General features: G+C 40.2%; 1 protein-coding gene across 3 annotated transcripts in view; it reads right to left on the reverse strand.

Moving 5' to 3' along the window:
- Window positions 1-13,571: 13,571 nt before the first annotated feature.
- Window positions 13,572-21,491, reverse strand: part of GPR63 (G protein-coupled receptor 63) — a 30,256-nt gene continuing 22,336 nt past the window's right edge. For 2 of the 3 annotated variants that reach the window (XM_049817657.1, XM_049817658.1), the window contains exon 4: window positions 13,572-18,604. In XM_049817657.1, coding sequence (XP_049673614.1) covers window positions 17,201-18,460 — 1,260 coding nt within the window. In that variant the 5' untranslated portion in view covers window positions 18,461-18,604 and the 3' untranslated portion in view covers window positions 13,572-17,200. Of the gene's footprint in view, window positions 18,605-19,698; window positions 19,798-21,491 lie in introns of those variants that run through there. The other variant, XM_049817659.1, reaches the window with a different exon arrangement.

The raw sequence follows: 21,491 nt of genomic DNA on the forward strand, positions 1-21,491 counted from the left end.
CTTGCTGGGAATAACACCATATGCTATGACATTTGACAGTATTTCTTATGCCTATTTAACACAGCACTAGGTTAAAGTAACCTGGACTGGGTACCACAGTCCCACAGTACATTACGGTAACTATTTCAGTAATCATGTACCATAGTACATTGCAGGCTGTGTTGTACCTATATTTAGGTCCCAGACTCGGAGGACAATTCTCTGTAGGTGGAATTGAAAGGCTGATTTGCTGAAAGTATTAAAAATATCCTCAGAGAGGGTGGATGAAAGAGAGAAATGCTGCTGGAGGCAGCTTGGAGCTAAGAGAAAACCCTTTAGATAAGCTTTTCTCTGTGCTTCATTTTCTATTATTTATTTAAAAAAAAATATTGCTGAAACAATATCATATACCCATACCGTAAAAGGGAGTGGTATAAAGCAGTCTAATAGTAGCTAAATATCACTAACAATACAAGTACAAGATTCAGAATTTAATGGTAGCAACATTAATAATAATAATAATAATAATAATAATCAGGTTGGAATATCTGCCTTAACAAAAGCTTTGACTTATTTTTTTAACAATTGAAAGTCAAAATCTTATGGTAATGATGCAAACGTACAGTAAGTTATCTACAGGCAAAATTAATGTAGCAAGTTACTGGAAGGAAGTAAGATGTGGCGAGTCCTGAAAAAAGGGTGAGGGTAAGTGCCTGCACGGCCTGCTATAAGAATCACACTGGAGGGACTGAGAACTGTCACCTAAAAACTTGGGGGTCATTTGCGAGCTTTAAGTAATGTCATGCAGGAGAGGAACAAGGTACTTCTTATTTCTATTGCTCGCACACTTAACCAGAAGCAAGAAGGAAGCAAGATGAGAAAACACTAGCCAGTCAAAATTTGAGCTAAAGCAATCTATTGCCTCTTTATACCTCCGAGTACAGAGGATTGTTGCACATATTCAAAACACAGCAGGACTGCCATAGGAGATACCTCATTTACCTGTCCACATAGGATTTGATTGAGTGAAACTGTAGAATAAGTACCACGGAATAATCATGATGTAATTCTGTGCTTCTCTCTTTTTAAAACAAACATGACCATGGTAATAAGTCACAGCTGGAAAGGGAAGGAAAAAATGACCTTCATCTTCCCACACTTCAGAGATGCAAAAGTTAGCCCCCCAGTCTAAGCTTACCCTCCTCAAGAGTCACTGGAAGCAGGTAGCCATTTCCAGAGTATGATTCATCCTCCTAAAATAAGTTTCTTGGATAGAAGGGGATGATTCACCACTGTAAGGTACCTAGAGAGCACATGGGAGTAGCTTAGATTAGATGCCTAATTTACTGGTGCTGAAAGTTAGGTAAAATGAGTCTCTAATACAGTAACTATCTGATATTTCTTAGAATCCAGAAAAAAAATATTACAACAGAAGATGCATGAATTTGCCTCACTCTGCTAGACTTGCATCGCTTTTCAAAAGCTGACAAAGAGTTGCAGCTTATCCTTGGCAGAATTCAAAGCAAATGCCATTAAAAGACATGTACCAAGCAGGTAAGTGCAGTAACAAAGTACCAGTTTGCTGTTCCTTCTGTTTCTCACATTGCTATTCCAGAAAGGAGACACAAAGTGATCTGGAAGTGTAGTTATGTTCAGGAAACCATAATGGCTCCCATTATTACCTTTCAAATACAAACCTGTTAAAGCAATGGCATTTCACTGTAAGACATAAAAAACCCACACAAAATCACGCTGATCCACGACACTGACACTAAGAACATTAAGAAACATCCAGCCTGTTTCCTTTAAAACCCACCAGCCTATATTGACTGGAGACAAAAAAAAAAAAAAAAAAAAAAAAAAACCAACCCAAGCTCAATTCACTGCCTTATTAAATGAATGTTTCAGCATGGTAGAACTGGATATATCTCCTGCAGGTTGCACAACAGTGGATGTTTCCCAGATTCTAATCCCTACTGGAGCTACAGTGCCTTTTTTCTAAAACATCTCAGGGTACAATATATAGAAACTGGAAGTAATAGGCCATTATTCTCAAAATGAAGCATCCTCTGTATTACTTTCACATGATCACACATTTGTTATTTTTAATATTCCTTTGAAAGAGAATAATCCCAATTTCTGGCAAACACATTTAAACTAATTTCTCAGACACAGGGGAATATTAGGAAATAGCATGAAACTCTGGGCAACAGCATGTTCTGACAGGCATATTTAGAAAATAGTTTCTTTTTTCAGAGGTTTAAGCACATTACTGCCTAAGTCATAATTGCACTTCCTCTGCATTTGCAGTGAATGATTGCATTACTAGTATTGAACGAAAGGGACAGAAAAGCAATATAAAACCAGATTTTACTATACACATGCACGCATTTATTTTGAGTCAAGTAAACCAAAGATTTCTATTGCACTATGAGCTCAGCAGGGTATCTTATCGTTTGAGGCACAGCTCATATGGAAGACTACGATTAAATATCTCTGACTGGAAATAAGTTAAATTAAAATACCACTGGCTTGGATAAGTTCATTGGAAAAAAGATCAAAATTTGATTTCTCAAGACTTGCTTGCTAAGCAATTTTGATGCATTCTGGATAAGGAAAATGACATATAGGTCATCAATGCATTACAAATACAAGGGCTTGGTGCTCTACAAGAGCCATTATACTTGTCTGAAATATTTACCCAGGTTTATATTGTAAGCATGCTTGGTTTTCCTCCTCTGTCTAGGTCAGCCCTCAATCAGAAGACTGGCTCTAGGGGCTCAAAGAGCAGTGCCTGTATCTCAATATTATATGATAATGATTTATATGATATAATGATTAAGACTCTTCACTCTCCACCTGAAAATAACTTGAGTATTGCAAACCAGGTCATCTGAAAATGGTACCATCTTGTTTGGGCAAGATAGACATTTTCCAGCACCACAAATGACAGCTTTGTCATTTACCACTCCAATAGGGAAGAAGGCCAGTACAAAGGGCTACAGTCTTCTCATTATCATTATTTTTACATGTTCAAAATGCAGTTAAGAAATGTGTAGCAGCAGAGCCCTCCCTGTTCTGCTGTGGTTTTATCTATCTTTGAAGACCAGCTCCAAATTATACCATTCATTATATGGAGCTTTGTGTGGATACATCTGTAAGTACACATGGATGATGATGACGACGATGACAACGACATGTAAATACACATACACACATGATAAATCCCTCCCAAAAGTACACTTATCCCCCCCAAAATTTAATTCTGCAGAAAGGAGAGTTTCATACCTTTAATATTGGTGTCTGCAAAAGCCCAGAAAAAACCTAACACATACCTGCTCTTCAACTGAATGCACAGAATTTGCTTCTACCCCAGACATCAAAATGAGAGCAGTTGAAACAATGGACACAAATCATGCACTTTTAATATTAATTTAAAATAGCATTTTAATTTAATCTCTTTCTCCTTCAGAGATCTGTTCCGTACTGATCTGGTAGAGCCAAATTCTGCAGGATTATATTACAGTCTCTTGTGAGCAACCGTACTGAAATGAATAGATTTATTTCGCATTTACAATTGCTATAATGAGAGCAAAAATTGGCCCCCTGTAATGGAGCTGGTCCAGCCTTGGAAGTGAAGATAAGGGAAAGAGAGTCCAATAAATTTAAACATCTGAAACATTTCCAAGATGTTTCTCATGCAACACCAGTAGCATACAAATATTGACTGAGGTACTACAGAATGACCTGGAATGAATGGTATAAAGACATAAGTAAGATGAGTATCTTGTCTAATCACGTTTGTAAGCAATCCTTTCTAAATACATATAGTCTTGTATTAAAACATATGACAGGTAATATATACCATAGAGAAAAGATAGCTTTTCAAATGCTCTACGATTCCTTAGGGGAAAATAACTATGTTATACATGTTTTTTTTTTAAAAAAAAACATTTCTGTGCATCATGTCCTCAAATGTCAATGGATAAGCTGCAAATAGATCAGTAATTGGATGAAAAATTGTAGTACTTCCCTCCATTTCAAGGGCTGGCAGGTGAGAACTTGCCCTAGTTGGTGGGAATTAGTAGGAAATCTTAAATCCCTGCTTACATCAGGAATGAATCATAGAATCAATCATAGAATAGTTTGATTTAGAAGGGCCCTTAAAGACCACCTAGTTCCACCCCCCCTGCCATGGGCAGGGACACCTTCCACTAGACCAGGTTGCTCCGAGCCCCATCCAACCTGGCCTTGGACACTGCCAGGGATGGGGCAGCCACAACCTCTCTGGGCAACCTGGTCCAGTGCCTCACCACCCTCACAGGGAAGAACTTCTTCCTTACAGCTAATCTAAATCGACCCTCTTTCAGTTTAAAGCCATTACCCCTTTTTCTACCACTACATGCCCTGGTAAAAAGTCCCTCCCCATCTTTCCTGCAGGCCCCCTTGAGGTACTGGAAGGCTGCAGTAAGGTCTCCCCGGAGCCTTCTCTTCTCCAGGCTGAACAACCCCAACTCTCTCAGCCTGTCTTCATAGGAGAGGTGCTCCAGCCCTCTGATCATCTTCGTGGCCCTCCTCTGGACTCGCTCCAACGGGTCCATGTCCTTCTTATGTTGGGAGCCCCAACATAAGAAACAAGCAAATGAAACAAGCCGGGGATTTATCTCCCAGATCAAACGGCATGGCTCAGCACATATTCATCCTGTTAAGGTCCCCCTTTAAAATATAATCTCTACACCCAAACTGTTAAATAGCACGGACTCTGTCCTGTACTAACCTGTGAGCCATGCCTAGAAGAAGGTTTATCGGCCCGTGAAAAATTAAGCATGTTAAATACTTTACAGCAAGGATTGTGTTTTTCTGTGTTGTCTTAACTATGCCCTGGCCCATTTAGCAGTGCAGACGTCGTCTGGAAGCCTGCAGCCCCACCGCTCCCTCACCATGTCCAGGGTTAGGTGACCTAAGGCGTCCACAGTCTGCAGCTTTAGGTGGCCTTGACGCAAGGCGCTGTGAGGATACCGGGTCTCCAGCTTCCCTGACACACAGGTGAAAGGCTTCATGCCTCTGGAGTCCCAGCTTACCTGGGATTTCACTGCTTGGCTAGGGCTTTGCAGCAGAGACCCTAAAAGCATTTAGGGAGTTGGTAGTTTAAGAGTTTAAGCCTCCTGATGCTCCTTCTCACATTGAGACATCCCCACACCCTGGTCTAATTCTCTGGAGGTTGCCTGGGATCCCAGATAGTCCAGGAGCCTCTGGAACAGAGAGAGATGGCAGCATTTTCTTGAAGAAATATCAAAACAGAAGCCTTTTGCTTTTCTAAATGAATTGTTTCTTTGTTTGTGGAGAGAATTTTCAACCTGTAACTTGTCTTTTGAATCAAAATTAAAACACTCTCAAACTGCCGGCATTTCCCACAGAAAGGAAATCTAGGCTTTGACAAGCTCAACTTCTCAACAATATCAATCCACCTCAACCCAATACAAGAATTTCACATATGGGACCTGACCTTTGTGACTCAGATTTTTCTGGCATCTTCACTTTGTCACACCCGATTGTGGACCTCTTCCTGCTGAGACCTACTGCAGAAACATAACCTGAAATTTTCCATGCCAAATTATTCTTGTGAATAATATATATATATTATTCACAATAATATATATTATATATATTATATATAATATATATAATATATATATATTTACACACCTTCTCCCACAATAACCACACCTCTCTCTCAGTTCAACTTACCTTTATCCTTATAGTTTGGGATGTAATAAAATGTACTGAAGTCAGTATAAACAATCACTGCTCTATATCAATCTAAGACAAAATTCTAAACCCCAGTAATTTTCTGAAGGTTTATGACTCAAATCCCTGAAATAAAAGCATCAATCCAGATATCTAATTGACCCATGGCAACACCATAAAAATCTTAATTGCTGCAAGACTGATAGCAATACTTTCTGTAATCAATTAATCAGACTTCCTGCAACTTGCTTATAGCAAACCCCTGCTTAAATGATTTAGAGCTTACAACATGAAATGAGGATATAATTAAAGAAGAGAACCTATTTCTAAAAGCACATTCATTTTTAAAGGCCATCTGGTCACTTGATACATATACTGTGAGCAGATCCAACAGAGACAGTGGTGATCTTTAAACTGACCTGCAAAGTTCCTACACAACTCTGAATGGGAGAGATATGAGGGGTTCAGACTCCCAGGCACTTCTCCCCCTGCTATTTTTACTTCATTTAGCCTGGCCAAGAAGTCATGGAGAAACCGATTCTAAAAAAATGGGTCTTCAGCCTCTCTAAAAGCTAGAACCCTTTTAAAAAGGGTAAGGTTTAACATTCAGAATCAGTCACCTGGAAAAAAAAATCCATCATACAAAATTTATGTTCAAGATATAGTATATGCTGGAAAAGGTCTGAGCCACTTTAGGTCTGAACTGAGTATAGACCTGAAGTCGAACATAATCCTTATCTGCAATTCCAGGTCAGTCCAATTCTATTTTCAAAATATTTATCCGTTTGAGTATTGAGATAGTGCTCCATGGTGGCATCACGATTCTCACATGACGGGACATCTCCCAGAACAACCTCCCAACCATGAGCCGCAGAGGATTCCCGGGGCAGTACTGGACAGTGCTAAGATACTCGTTAGTCCAAAACCAGTTATTGCTGTCAGGTGTGATGGCTACAGAGGCTTTCTCTGGGAGAGACCTGAACTCAAGTCCTTGTTTAATGAATACATGTGTTTTATTAAAGTCCTGGGTGCTTGAGGAAGAGAGTGGGCACGAGATTGCTGTATTAGCTCTGCAGGCAAAAAGAGTTTCATTAACCGCCTGGACACTGACAGGTCTTTGGTGTGACGAAGGCACCTACGGCACAGCAAGATGAGGACACAGCTGCTTCTGGGCACACCCAAAGAACAGACCTCAAGTCACTTGGAAGGGTGGACACCTGCCAAGCCTCAGTAGCTCCAGGGACAGGGATGCATCTGACTAGAGCTTCTGGGTTTTGTTTGTTTGAATGTCTCTTGTGCCTCATTTCTCATTTTATAAAAATTTGGATTATAATACATCTTTCCTTTCCAGTGTCAGAAGATACGTATGTTTGGGGGGGGGAAGACCAAAACTGTGTCAAAAAGAAACTTTGACTGGAATGATCAGAGCAAATAAAAAATATTTGGAGGGGTAAGGAGATTTCTATGCTTACAATGATTTTGGACATTCTATGCACGGACTTCACGAGTCCAACATTCATGACCAGATATATTTATTATTTAACTCAAATATTTACAACATTTTACCTATTTGCAGATTGTACATATCCTACACATACCATGATTAGTGAGTTAAGTTGTATGATATTGATATTTTTATTACTGTAAAGTTTATAAACTCTATCGAACAAATATTGAAATTCTAGCAAATTTTATGCTAGAAAACTGTATCACTTAAACAGTTACCCAAACTGAACACAAAAAGGAACTTACTCAAACATTCAAAAGATTATTGAAAGTAATTGTGGGTTTGGGGTTTGGTTTTTTTTTTTTCCTTTACCCTCTATCATTTGTACCTTGTATTTAGCAAAGCCAGTGGATAAAGCCGAAGTAAGAGGACAGAGTGAAATCTCGATCCTCAAAAAGCTGAATATCCAGTTGTGGTTTCTTACTTAAGCAAGCTGCAAATATGTATTTGTACTCTGACAAAAGGCTGCATAGAAGAAGAGATCACATCATTTTTTGTGACTTCAGAAAGCACTCCTGTATTTCCTTTCACTCTGTCCTCACAACTGGAATAACCATTCTTCTTTCAGTGTGGCTAATATATATTACAGGTGATTGCTTTTCTCAGAAGAACTGAATTATGCTGAATTAGGTTTGGGACTATTTTTTTTTTTCCTTGGTCATGCTGTGGTGCATCTCTACATTTGAGCAGAGGCTGAATCTTGCCTTACATTCACAGTAGATAGTGATATAGTTTATGCTGATCTTTTGCACCCACGGGAGTTTTTCCATTGGCCAAACAACAGCTTTCAAGGAAACTCCAAAACAGGCCCTGTACATAGTACTATTTGTGGCCTCTCTGTCTGGGGATAATATTTCATCATTTTTTCACTGTGTTTTGCTTTACTTTTGTACTTACTGTAGTTTCAGGCCCTCAGGAGACACTCCACAGAATCTGTTGCTTAGTAATAGTAACCTTCATGGAAATTAGTTTGAACTTCAAAAGAACAAAACATCTTTCATTAGTCACAGGTTTTCAGATAATGAATTCCTCTGAGAAAGTTGATTAGAAAAGCCAGCCTTCCAGAATCAAGTACCACCAATGTTGACCTAAGATGAATTACAAAGGTTAGTAATGCTCTTGAAAGGGCCATTTCTTTGTAGCCCTTTAAATTATGTTCAAGATTCTTTCTACCAGTACCCAGGCTCACCTTGACAATGGCACTAATACAGCGAAGTTTTATGCAAGTGGAATCAGCCTCTCATACAGAATTAAAGCCAGAAAGAATTACTGCGGTCATATAGTCCAGCCTCCTGTGTAATATAAATCACAGGAATCAATTATTGCCCTAACAAAAGCACCTCTTAAAAGATAATAATCTCAAATATAAAATGCTTTTTGCATTTTTCTTTTTCCTTAAAGACCTGCTTTAGTTAAAAGAACTTCTGTCACGTGATAAGGAAGAGGGGTTAAGGTCCGGAGAGGCACCAGGAGAGCTGCAGACTCCCACTGAGAGGGTCAGAGAGAGGGACCTGCATCCGCTGCGCTGCAAGTGGAGAAAGTCAGCCACCTCTGCGGGCTCTCTCAGGCCACCCACACGACGGGAAAGCAGCTGCGCAGAGCTGCTTAGCAGAAATGCTTGGCAGGACTGACACCTTCCTGCTGAAGTCCTGGCTTCCATCCCCTACTGCACCTACCTGAAAGCCTACATCTCCATTGCATTTGGAGGAAGGCAGGGACCTAACTGAAAAGAACTCATCTCCTTTAAAACACTGCCACAGGGAAAGGGACTAATCTCTCAGCCTGATGGTTAGTGCGTGCTGCTGAAGAGGCAAAGTGAGCTCTGACTGCCTCTCCCACCACTTACCTGGGAGCCATAGCGCAGTGCAAGAAGCAGCAAGAGCTTTGTGGGGCCAGAATGTGGGGCACACAAATGAGTGAGATGCTGGTGCCTGGAGACCAGGACACTTGAAGCCTCAGCTCCCACCTGCGTTTACAGGATTGCTAATGCATTTCACGTCGGGTAAAAACCAAAAAACGGAAACTGAACAAAACCCGAAATCAGCTAGGCAGTTAGGACTGTCTTCAAAGTTTCCAACCTGCCCAAATTTGTAAGCTGCAAAGTCAGGCCCCCTCAAATGAGTCCCTAGGCTTCTTTCTTATTTTCCATTTAGTCTTATAAATCTCACATTGCTCCCTCTATCTGGTCTAACAAAGCAGATAGGAGAGCAGCTTAGTCTATGGAATGATGCCTTTTGGATTTCTAAATTTGAAATAACAGAAATGGAATAATTACCAGAACTTAAAAAAATTCATGCTAGAAGGCTGGGTAATTTTAGAAGTGACTTTATAAAGTCTTGTCTACACTGGAACATGAGAAATCAAAGACCAAGTAATTAAAGGTACAAAAGTAATACATTCTAGTTGGCCAATGCTAAATCTCAGCGTAGATGATCTCACACAGGAGCAAAGTGGTCTAATTCCTTCAAACAAATTGGACCAAACTGAGGTCAATTTACTTTTGCGGGAGAAAATCCACACCGTGGTTAAAAGTGCAGGTATTTCGCGCCTCTTGTCCACAAAGAAGCACAGGAGAAAGTGAATCAAGTTCCAACATGCACAATTTTTTTTCCAGTGCAGTTATCACCAGAAATCACAGAAAAGACAACAGGTAGATTCAGATACTTTAGAACGTCAAAAGGTAGAGCCTTAAAGCCCTGTTTATCTTCCTTTAACCCTAATGCTCATAGGTGCCTAAGCTTCCCAACATTCAAATTCCTTAATTGGTTTGGGGTGAGATTAATCTGACCGACTGTGAACACGTACTTCTTCAGGTTTCCGTCTTAATCAGTAGAGAGACACCAGCTTTTCCGGGCTGTTTCTCTCACTCCTTTTGGAAAGTAAACTTCAAAAATAGCTCCTATAAATCATACCTGAAAACATCCACTCATCTCCACTGACTGCAAAGGAGCCTCAAGTGATCAGTGGAGCTGTCCATGCTACAGATAGCTAAAATATCACAGATGTATCCCATCATATACATCTGCTTCTGCATAAGCCCAGAAGTGCAGCAGCACTGACAGCAGTGAACAGTGAAACACCCATCTTAAACCATGATTTACAAAATAGGCTTTACACTATCTATATCACATGAGAAAGTCTATCCATAGGTATTGTCAGAACTCAACCAACAACTAAGGCTGCAAAACCCCCCATAAGTAAGCAAAAAGTCTTAGCAGACCACTCCCTTAGCCTAATAATGTAGTAGTGAAAATATTTAGGATGCAGATATGATTTCAGTTGCTTTCAGGATACCAGAGGATTTTAAACAGTCTCTCCTGAATGCTTTAATCAGTGGATTATTACCTGACCTGAGGTAAGAACAGAAAGGGCACTCTCACTCCCTCCTGTAAAAGCTGTTTCACTTTGAACAGAGTAATTATTCACTGGAAGAGACACACACCTGGCCTGGGGTAGTTACTGCACATGATGGAGAAAACCTGGCTTCCACTGCTGCTCTCCCGAAAACCTAACTGAAACCCTACACCGCCTTGTATCAAGTGGTGGCTGGAACACAGCCTTCCACTTTCTTGTGAGTACGTTCGCTCCTTCTCTCTGGCCCAAGGAGTATTAAGTGTGAAAGAGTCCACAGGAGGGACTGACAGTATCTCCCACCTCTTCTAGAACACACTGCAGTATACAGACTGATACGTGATGGCTTCAAATCTCATCCAGTGAGGAAGGGAAGGAAATCCAAGTCCAGGAAAACAAAATTACTATTCTCCCAGTTGAAGCATCAATAAAGAAGCAAAAGATCATGGAAAAGATGCCACTTCCTCTCTCCTCCTTTGAAAGGAATGATTTTTTTCAGAAAAAGATAGTACTAACACCCCAAAGACTAGCAGGGCTTAAACTATACTTTAGCATCGACATTTTTGTGTAAGCTTCAGTACCTCCCTCTTCCCATCCCAGGTCTTCAGGCAATACCCTCAGTCACCAAAATCTCCCCTCTGCCTTTGACACAGAGCCTAGGCCTGGTAAATCAAAAGGAGACACTGTTAAATTTATCACAGCTCTGACTGCATCCCCTTGGGAGATCAGTTTAACTGACTCCTGGAGGAACAGACCTTCTCTTTCAACAGACAGGGCAGTTCTACTGTAATTCCTAGTCATGTTGGGGAACAGGCTTAATTTTATTTCAGGTCAACCACAGCAGTTTGAATTGCAGTAATCTATTTAAGGCAGAGCACCAATTAAACAAGGAGTATGTCTCATTATTGCTATGTACTGCACCCACACACCAGCAAAGCTGGTTATCTAGACTGCATAATAAAACAGGAACAAGTTCTACTTTGGTATTTATGAATATTATCATTTATCTGCAGTACTGTTAGTGATTTGATATCAAGCTGCATTCACTGTCACACAATAAAGTAGAACAACACAACACAGTATTCTGTGCATAAAGTATCCATAACTCCATTTTAAAAAACAAACATCAGCTCTGTAAGGGGCACTTAAGAAGTAACACCCACTACAACTCACAGTTTCCTCCACCACACAGTGCAGTCACCAGCTTAAGGCTCTTTTCCCCCTCATATCCAAGCAGAGTTGTGACTGACTTCATGGATGGCATTTTTGTTTTGAGAGCAAGCTGCAGGAACTTCTGTTCTGGTGGATGCTCACCAGTAGGTCCCGTTCCCAGGGCACTCACACAGACAGAAGTCAGCTAAGGGATTCTCGTTCAGCCACGAATTGGCTACAGGCTGTTGTAGCTCAGTTGCCGAAAGACGAGGGTGCGATAAAACCTGTAACACTACTGGCGATAAAACCAGAATCCTGCACTAGCACTAGAGGCAAATACACGTGCTCTTGTAACAGCTCTTCCCTGACAGCCCAAATCTTATAACTAAAGGTGGTAAAACTCACCCTCAGCCTGTCACAGATGGTCCAAACTGTACTCAAGATGGGAGGGAGCAGCACTAGGTGAAAGAGGCTTGCTGGCTCCACACTTCTCCAGGCACCTCCACCTCCTCCTGCCATCAGCACCGTCTCCTGCCACCACCGTACCTGCTGCAACACAGCAGCAAAGAAGGCGCTACCTCAGGGAGGTGTAAGGGATGAGGAGAGGAGAAGGGAGGAAAAAGGGGTTGTTGCAGAGGTACAGGGAAGGAGTCTTAAAATTAGGCATGTGGGCAGCCAAGCAAGGCCATTCCCAAGCAACTGGAAATACCCATCCCCTCTCAGGCATTCTTTAGGGACAAGCCTTCAGACTCTACCATTTAGAGAAATTACTCCAGCAGAGTAGCTGCTACATCATTAGTAAGCTGAAAAATTTCCCCAAAACAGCCAAGATGCTGAACATTTTTCATTCTACTAATATGGAGAATAATCCATCACATACAAACATGGAGCACTTCAATCATAAAGGTCACTGTCTTGTGTTGAAATGAACGATGCCATGCAGCACCCCTGCCTGCTTTATTTATTGCATAATAAGATGATCTTAACCACTCAGTTCTAGCTTAAAGGTAGTACATCCAGTTCAGGTAGTATTTTTAGGAAAGTTATTTTCTTTTTAGGCTTTCTCTTCTTCTGGATATTATTTTATTTGTTTTAGATATATTGACACATCTCTACCCCAATGCCTCAGAAAAGAGCATTCTGTAAATTCTTTAGACAAGAAACATTTTGGCTTAAACAAAACCATCTAAATCGGGCAAACAATCTTTGTTATTTAATATACAGATAAAATAAAGTGTTTGAAACTATGAAGTTGGGCATTAAAGAAACCTGTAAATGCAGAAAGATAGAGCAATGCTATAGACTTTTGCTATATATTTGTAGAATCTTCATGTTTATTTTTTCTTTCTTTTTTTTTTTGTTTCTCAGGTATTTTCACAGGTATAATATGTACAGAAAAGACAATGCCATTCTACTTAACAGCCTGTTTTAAAACAGTAATTCAAGGTTTTTCCACATCAGAAAATGACTACTCCTCAAAAAACGATCAAACCAGTTCATAATGGCATAGTGGCTCCTGGAAAACTGGACTTAAGAAATTCCTCACCATTCCAACCGCAAAAAACTTGTGCTCTGAATTTTTATTTTTCACACAAAAATAAATCAAAATCTCTTTCAAAGAGGGCATTGTTGAATGATTTGAGAATTAAAAGTCTCAAACGGTTGCAGAAAGACCACTGAAATCTTGCAGTTGTTTATGCATATGCTCAAATAAAAGAAAATATGAAAGCATTAAGCATACAAGGGAAAAAATAGTAACAGAAAGCAATAAGAGGCAAAACAATTTTCTTCTCTATATACATAAATATTTTTACATGAGTAACAAGAAATGTCAAAAATACACAACTTTGAGTACAAAAGAATCATTTTAGCAATAGATTTGTACAAATGAGACTTGTGTAAGCAGCATGCTTTGACAGAATGAATTAAACTGCAACATAATTCAAAATACATTCATTTCACTCCTCCATACCAAAGGTTTCTGAAAATGTAACATGAGGGAATACAGTTTAGTAACGAGTATCATTTCTGGAGAGGAAGAAGATTATAATTCCCCAGTAGAGTCAAGAAGGATCAATTTCAGTTTTTAAAATCCTTGGTCTTGGTCAAGGTCAAGCCCACTAAAATGCCTCAGTAGCCCTGATCCTGCCAACACATATGCATTTTAATATTACAAATGTTAGCAATGTTATGCTGATCTTGGCAGGATCACAGACAGCAAGACTGAGCAGTTTAGCAGTCTTCAACTTGGTCCTTCGACTTCAGCTGTAATTATCAAGGCACTGCTCTAAAGACAGTATATTAGACATAATAGCCCAAATGGTCTGTAAACACATAAGTACTTCTATGCGACCTTGTTTCTTTTTTTGAACACCCTTTTGTTCACTGTATGCTCTGATCACTGCTAAAACCTGGTAAGTGTGAATACTGTACCACCATGTAAGTCAACTGTGAATTTGGGCCACACAGTTTGGGTTTCTTTTCTCCAAGTATCAGCTCTGAATGGAAACTTTGTTACAGTCAATGTAAACAAACACTAAATTATCAAGGCAAATTAACTGTCTTTGATGTTCATAATTTCTACTTCACAGCCAGTACTTATCAGAGGTTATGAAACCTCCACAAAATGTTTTCCCCCTCCCCCCTTAAAGAAAGTAATTTCACTAACTTTCCTGTATTACTCATCATCTTTCCTTTTTGAATTACCACGTTTTACGACATTCATTCAAACCTCTTACATTATAGCTCTGGAAGACAGCAAAAATACCTGTTCCTGCCATCTTAGGCAGTGTATGCTCTCACTCTATTACATTAGCTTTAAGCACAACTTTGCAGCTTTCAGACAAGCAGGCATGACAGCTCTGAAACAGAAAATCCCTACTAACCAGGTCATAAACTTCCACTATCAATGTAAATGTAATTGAGAAATAAAAGCTATACTGCAAAGATACTCTAAAACACTCTGTTTTACAGCCGAATTCCTTTACTGCCTGTCATTTTGATTCAAAAAATCCGTACCATCATCAGTGAAGTTGACAAGAAATGGAAAGCATGGACATCAATAACATCACCACTGCCTAGGTGCCTTTACATGTAACCCACAACCTCAGCTAGCAGCTTTTTTTAAAAAAAATGAAATTACTAAATTCAAAATTGTTCCTTTTATACTCCTAAAATTCAAATATTCCCAACACTTTTACCAATAGTTGTCAATGAGAAGAACAGAGATAACAAACTAGTTTTTCACTGAAGACCTAAATAAAATCTGGGGTGTAAATGTTTAGCTGGCCTCGGGAAGCAAGCAGTCCCTGGACATCCACACAGAACATGGCATTTCCTTCCTACACATGAATATGTGTAGGAAGGAAAAGTCCTATACTGTGTGGATAGATAGAAATAGATAAAATTGCTATTATTTTCTCCTTGGGTACAAGAACAATGAAGAGGTCCCCATGCTTTGGGGTACTGAAAGAGAGATGAAAGCAAGAGAAGCACAAACCCTAGCCCTGGTTGATAAGTTTGTTGTATGTTAATTCTCCTGTGCTCAGCCACAGACAGCCCCAAAAAGCCCACTGCAAGGACACACAAATTCTGCAGGCACTCTTCCCCAGCCTCAGAGCAACTGGGGATCTCGCTTCAAAGCCCAAACCTAAGTCTTAGTTTTACTTACTTCATATTAAATATTTATTTAGTTGATTAAAATAAAACATCTGAGTCTGAATTGCTATCATCAAGGAAAACCTTTGCCTTTCTGCTTTCCAGGCAGGTACTGAGACAGCCCAATATTAATCAGAAAGGTGATTTGGCATTTCAGGGAGAAAAGCTGATGCTTCACAGACGAGAACAGCAGAGCAAACTCTTGAGGCAGCAGGCATCATAGAGGAAAAGATGCAACGAAAAATCAATGTAAAGTAGCATCAGAGGGAAAAAGGGGAATTTAACTTACATCCCCAGCAAACTCTGCTGGCCAACTATTATAAAGGGTAATGGCTTTAAACTCAAAGAGGGTAGATTTAGATTAGCTGTAAGGAAGAAGTTCTTCCCTGTGAGGGTGGTGAGGCACTGGCACAGGTTGCCCAGAGAGGTTGGGGATGCCCCATCCCTGGCAGTGTTCAAGGCCAGGTTGGATGGGGCTCGGAGCAACCTGGTCTGGTGGAAGGTGTCCCTGCCCATGGCAGGGGGGGTGGAACTAGATGATCTTTAAGGTCCCTTCCCACCCAAACCATTCTGTGATTCTATGATTAACAGTTTATGGTTTGGGTCTAAAACTGGAAAACAAGCAAGTTGAGGACTTTTTTCTCCTGTAATTACTATGTAAACTAAGTCCTAGCCTCAACTATGATTCATGTGCTATTTGTTTGCTGGTTCACCCTACTCTTTCTAATTCTATCCCAACGAATGCCTGACAGCATGATTTCAGCAGTGTAGAGCACAGCTAGCCTTATAGACGCTCCAAGCAGAAAGAGCACTATATCATACCAACACAGTATAAATTATAGGCCCAAAGTCACAATTTCAGATAGGTTTTCAGGTATACCATCAGGTTTGGATAGCTTGTAACAGCCTAGAGTAACAACTACAGCCATCCTTTCTCCCTGTGACCATTTTCACATGTACTCTGTTTTTCTAAATATTGTGTTAGTCTAAACCTCAGGACAGGGTATTTTCATTGCTTTCTTTCCCTTTCATTCCTCCATTTTCTCCTTCCAACTCCCCTTATAACTGAGCAGTTAATGTTACTTTTGATCAATTGTTAGAAAAACAGCAAATCTATAACTGTACATGTAGCTATACCGACATAAATTGCCCTCCTAGAGCTTACAAGGGTCTTTCATTGAAATTCACCAATATAACAAATAATAATAATACCCCCTCAATACAGAACAAAATATTCCAATGAACAAATTCTATAATAAATTTTGTAAAGTGCACAAAATATTAATGGAAATATTAACAAAAAGAAAAAAGTTTTCTAGTGTTACCATGAAAACTTCTGAAATATTGTTAAAATTAAATATAAGTAATCTAATGAGACTTTTTGGCTCTAATACATTGGCAGACAGCAGCAACATTTTTCAGAAAAGTTACACCAACTAAATATACCGTATCTTAGCAGCATAAAAAGTCCCTACAATTAGATGCAATTGCAGGCCTAGTAAGCATAAACCTGACAAAATGTTACAAATGTAGTTTTCATTTAAAAGAATGGATTTCCATGGAATCCTAGAGGTAACATTTGTTATTTTGTTTACATTGTATTCTGGTAGTAAACCCAACTATAACCAATCACTTTCCCTCCCTCTATCTTTCCTCCCCAAATTGCACAGAGTACTGGAAAATTTAATCAAGTTATAAGGTATGGCCACACTGAAAAAGCCATATTAAACAACACAAAAAATTCAACCTAAAGCCTAAAAACAAATAATCCCAGAAAATAACAATCGTTGTCAAACAACCACAAGTTCAAACTACCGACCGATGCTCTCCACACACATAGATGGCACTGGGTCGAATGCGCCGCCTTGTATGGCCGGGTAGCTGTGGCAAAAACTTGAAGTATTTGGGCATCAAGTCCAAGCATGCATCATGAAACTTCTTAATCCTCCAGTAGTAAATCAGTGGGTTCAGTGCAGACTTGAGGTAGCAGAGCCAAAGGAGCCAAGTGCTTATCTCAAAAAAGTTGTGCTTGTAGTAGAAGTGGCTGTTGAATGTGGCTATAAGGCTGTAAGTGGTGAAGGGTGCCCAACAGACTATGAAGACAAGGAACAAAATCAAGATGGTTGTGAAGGCACGAGTTTTAAAGCTCATATCAATATTCATCTGAAAAGGTCTCTGTAAGCTCATGAGACCAAGTTTGCTGGCCTGGCTGAGGCATATGCTATCAGGGTGGCTATGGATACGAACCGCATTGTGGCGGACGGTGTTGAGTATGCCCATAAAAGAATACAGCATTACCAGGAATGGAATAAAAAAAGAAATTAGCAAGACAACTATCACGTAGGCTCGGTAACCTGGGCTTGTAGAGTAGCCAAAAACACACTGAGGTGCTCTTGAGGGTATCTGCAGATTAGGATTCCCTACTGATAACGGAAAAGCAACAACAAAGGATGCTGCCCAGGAAATCACAATGAGAATCTTTGCACGGTAAGGGTTCAGTTTATCTTGCCTCTGAACTATGATAAGAAATCGGTCAATACTAATAATAAGAAGAATGGCTACCCCCTCTATGACAAAAACCCAGAAGAACATGGCAGAGACTCTGCAGAATATATCCCCAAAAATCCACTGAGTGGTAATGATTGTTATCAGAGCAAAAGGCATGTTCAGCACTGCCAGCAGCATGTCTGCAAAAGCCAGGCTTGCTAAGAGGATGTTAATTGCAGATCGCATAGCTGCCTTCTGGTAGACCATGAGGCAGACAACAAAGTTTCCAAGGAAAGAAACCAACAGGATAAATATCATAGCAGCAGAAAGAATGATCTGGAGTGGCAAACTCAGGCTCCTGAAAACTTCTTGCGATGGCAGGATAGCTGTAGTGTTTACCAGAAAAGTACTTCTCTCAGTGGTGAGCACGGCACCTGAACTATATCTCAATGGCTGGGTTGTGCCACTATGAAGCAAGAACTGGGGAGTGGTAAAATTCGTATAGGCATTTTCATAAACAATAAAAGTAGCATTTGAGGTCCCAGAGTGGGCCAGCGTCAACATTGCTGAGAAAACCATTGCTTCAGGAGAAATTAAAGCACAACCAAAGGTCTTCAAGGCATTTCATCTTGTTCAGGCAGTATTTTATTCCCGGTTATTTAACAAATCAAAATTCAACATCTGAAAGCATCAAAGTTCTTAAATTCATATCAGTATTTCCATCTGAAAAAGAAGAAAGAAATTTGAAGAAACAAAGTAAGACTGTCCAAAACCAACAGGAACCAAACAATTGCTCTGCTTTCATACATATTTATACTTTAGGTCAACACTATTTACTTAAGCACCAGTCACAGCAGTCTCTAATATTTGGTCTTTTTCTTACAGATCCTGCTCCTGTAGTCTTGTCGATACTGTACAATACTCTCACTCACCAAGCTTTTTTTCTACTATAACAAGGATTAGAAAACTTTTGTTTTCAAACACAAACTTTACGGATTTAGAGTGAATAAATCAGATCAGTATCTTTATTTAAATCTCAATTTTTAAAAACTTTGTTATTTTATTTTGAAATTGCCTACAGCTGGAAATCTTAATAACATTTCCAAATAGCTTAAAAAGTATCAGTATTGCCTATCTGCCTGTTTGGTAAGCACCGAGAAGTCTACCCATCTGAGCTGTCCTACATAATAAAGAATCCCTGGTTCCGTGTCAGTCAGCAGCAGCAGATGCCTCAGGAAAAACATGTAAAACATCCTAACCTGTTATTAGATAACTTGTCCACAGGATTAAAGTATTTCTCAATTTGGTTCATTTAGTGACCAACTCATATCAAGGTGCGGGAAACTAACCCTTCTTCAGTTGCTACAGCCCTTCCTCCTGCAGCAAGCTTTCCCGCTTTCACTGGTCTAGACATGTCTTTGTTAACTTATCTTGGTATCCCATATAATTTAACCATGTGTGCCCTCTTTTTCCATGTAGATCTAATCCTTAAACATTCTGCTGAACTCTCTCCCTCATTGTTATGCTGATACAATGCAACACTTCCTTTTATAGTTTAGGTGTACTGTCTTGTACTATTATTACATATATTGTACTATTACATGTACTGTTCTTACAGACAAATAAAACGCAAAGGAGTTGAGAGTTGTCTCCCCTTTTCAGTGCCAGCTCTTCATAGAACTCCTCCCCTCTATCTGGCACTATTAAATTAAATGTTCCCGGAGCACTCTGGCATCTGATCAAGCTGGAAACAAGAAGGATTCTATGCCCTTTAAAAAAAGAGATCACCATAGCCAGAAACATGAAGTGGGATTCACTTCATTCATTCTGGATGACTGTAGTAGTCACTTCAGGCTGTTTTCATGGTTTTAGTCAGAAGAGGGATATAGGCATCTTCAGAGGGCAATCCATCTCCTCCATCTCTGCACATGGTGACAAGCTTGCGCTAATAACTCAAGAAGCTTATGTTTGGTAACACAAATGCTGCCAGCAGTATTTATGCAGGTTCCGTTTGGTATCAACATTGGGCAAATGTGAAGGGAGGAAGGAATGTTTTTAGGAGTTTACACAAGGACCACATGCTTTGTGGAGGATCAAAAGTTTACTCTTCCCTGGATAATACTTCACCAACAAAGAAATGAACTGTAAGACAACAAAGTCTAACCTATGTCTCCAGTTTGGACTTCTAGTGATCCAAATGCAAGCCTGCTCAGGCTACTGCCAAGGATTCATCAAGAAACATCAGCACTATGACCCACTCCTCTCATTCCATAGCAAAGCTATTCCCTTCCTATCTGCAAGCTCAATATTGCTAGATGATTTCCAGGGCCACATCACCTTCAGCATTTTTTCTAAGACAAATTATTAACCTCTCTGTCTCCTTTAATTTACAATGGTATCATGAAGGGATATTATTATCAACATCCTAATTTCACTGAGTCTGTGGTGGGTTGACTCTGGCTGGATGCCAGGTGCCCACCAAAGCCACTCTATCAACTCCCCTCCTCAGCCAGACAGGGGAGAGAAAATAGAACAAAAGTCTCATGGGTTGAGATAAGGACAGGGAGAGATCACTCACCAGTTACCATCACAGGCAAAACTAGACATAACTTGGGGAAATTAGCTTAATTTATTACCAACCAAATCAGAGTAGAACAGTGAGAAATAAAACCAAACCTTAAAACACCTTCCTCCTACCCCTCCCTCCTTCCCGGGCTCATTCTCCACCTCCTCCACCTAAGCAGCGCAGGGGAACAAGGAGTGAGAGTTGCAGTCAGTTCATCACACATTGTCTCTGCTACTCCTTCCTCCTCAGGGGCAGGATTCCTCACACTCTTCTCCTGCATGGGGTTCCTCCCACAGAAGACAGTCCTCCCTCCACAAACTTCTCTGACATGAGTCCTTCCGACAGGCTGCAGTACTCCATGAACTGCTCCAGCGCGGGTCCCTTCCACGGGCTGCAGTCCTTCAGGTACAGACTGCTCCAGCGTGGGCTCCTCTCTCCACGGGTCCGCAGGTCCTGCCAGAAGCCTGCGCCAGCACGGGAGCCTGCAGGGCTGTTTCTCTCACATATTCTCACTCCTCTCTCTAGCTGCCATTGCTGTTGTGCAGTAACTTTTTACCATCTTAAATACATTATCCCAGAGGCGCTACCACCGCTGCTGATAGGCTCGGCCTTGGCCAGCGGCAGATCCATCTTGGAGCCAGCTGGCATTGGTTCCATCGGACATAGGGGAAGCTTCTAGTGGCTTCTCACAGAAACCACCCCTGTAGCCCCCCCACTACCAAAACCTTGCCATGCAAACCCAATACAGAGTCATACAAATTCCACTTTCTAGAGGTCTTCCTGCTTGAATGGGAGGGAATGTCATAATCTTCTATATTATCCTATTATATTTTGAAGATTCTTAAACTCTGCAAGAGTATATTAAGTATGTATGTTGAAATTTTGCAAAAATGCCAAATTGTTAACTTTATTCTACATTTTCCTTTTCTCTCCCTTCTCTCCCTTTCATTTTTATTTTACAGTAACTCTTCTAGAGAAAGCCTCAATGTTAATTACAAGCAAGAGCATACACAGCAGCCAAAACTTTTCTTTCTTTATAAAGGT

The sequence above is a fragment of the Accipiter gentilis genome, chromosome 15, assembly GCF_929443795.1.
Source record: "Accipiter gentilis chromosome 15, bAccGen1.1, whole genome shotgun sequence".
NCBI classification, from domain to species: Eukaryota; Metazoa; Chordata; class Aves; order Accipitriformes; family Accipitridae; genus Astur; species Astur gentilis.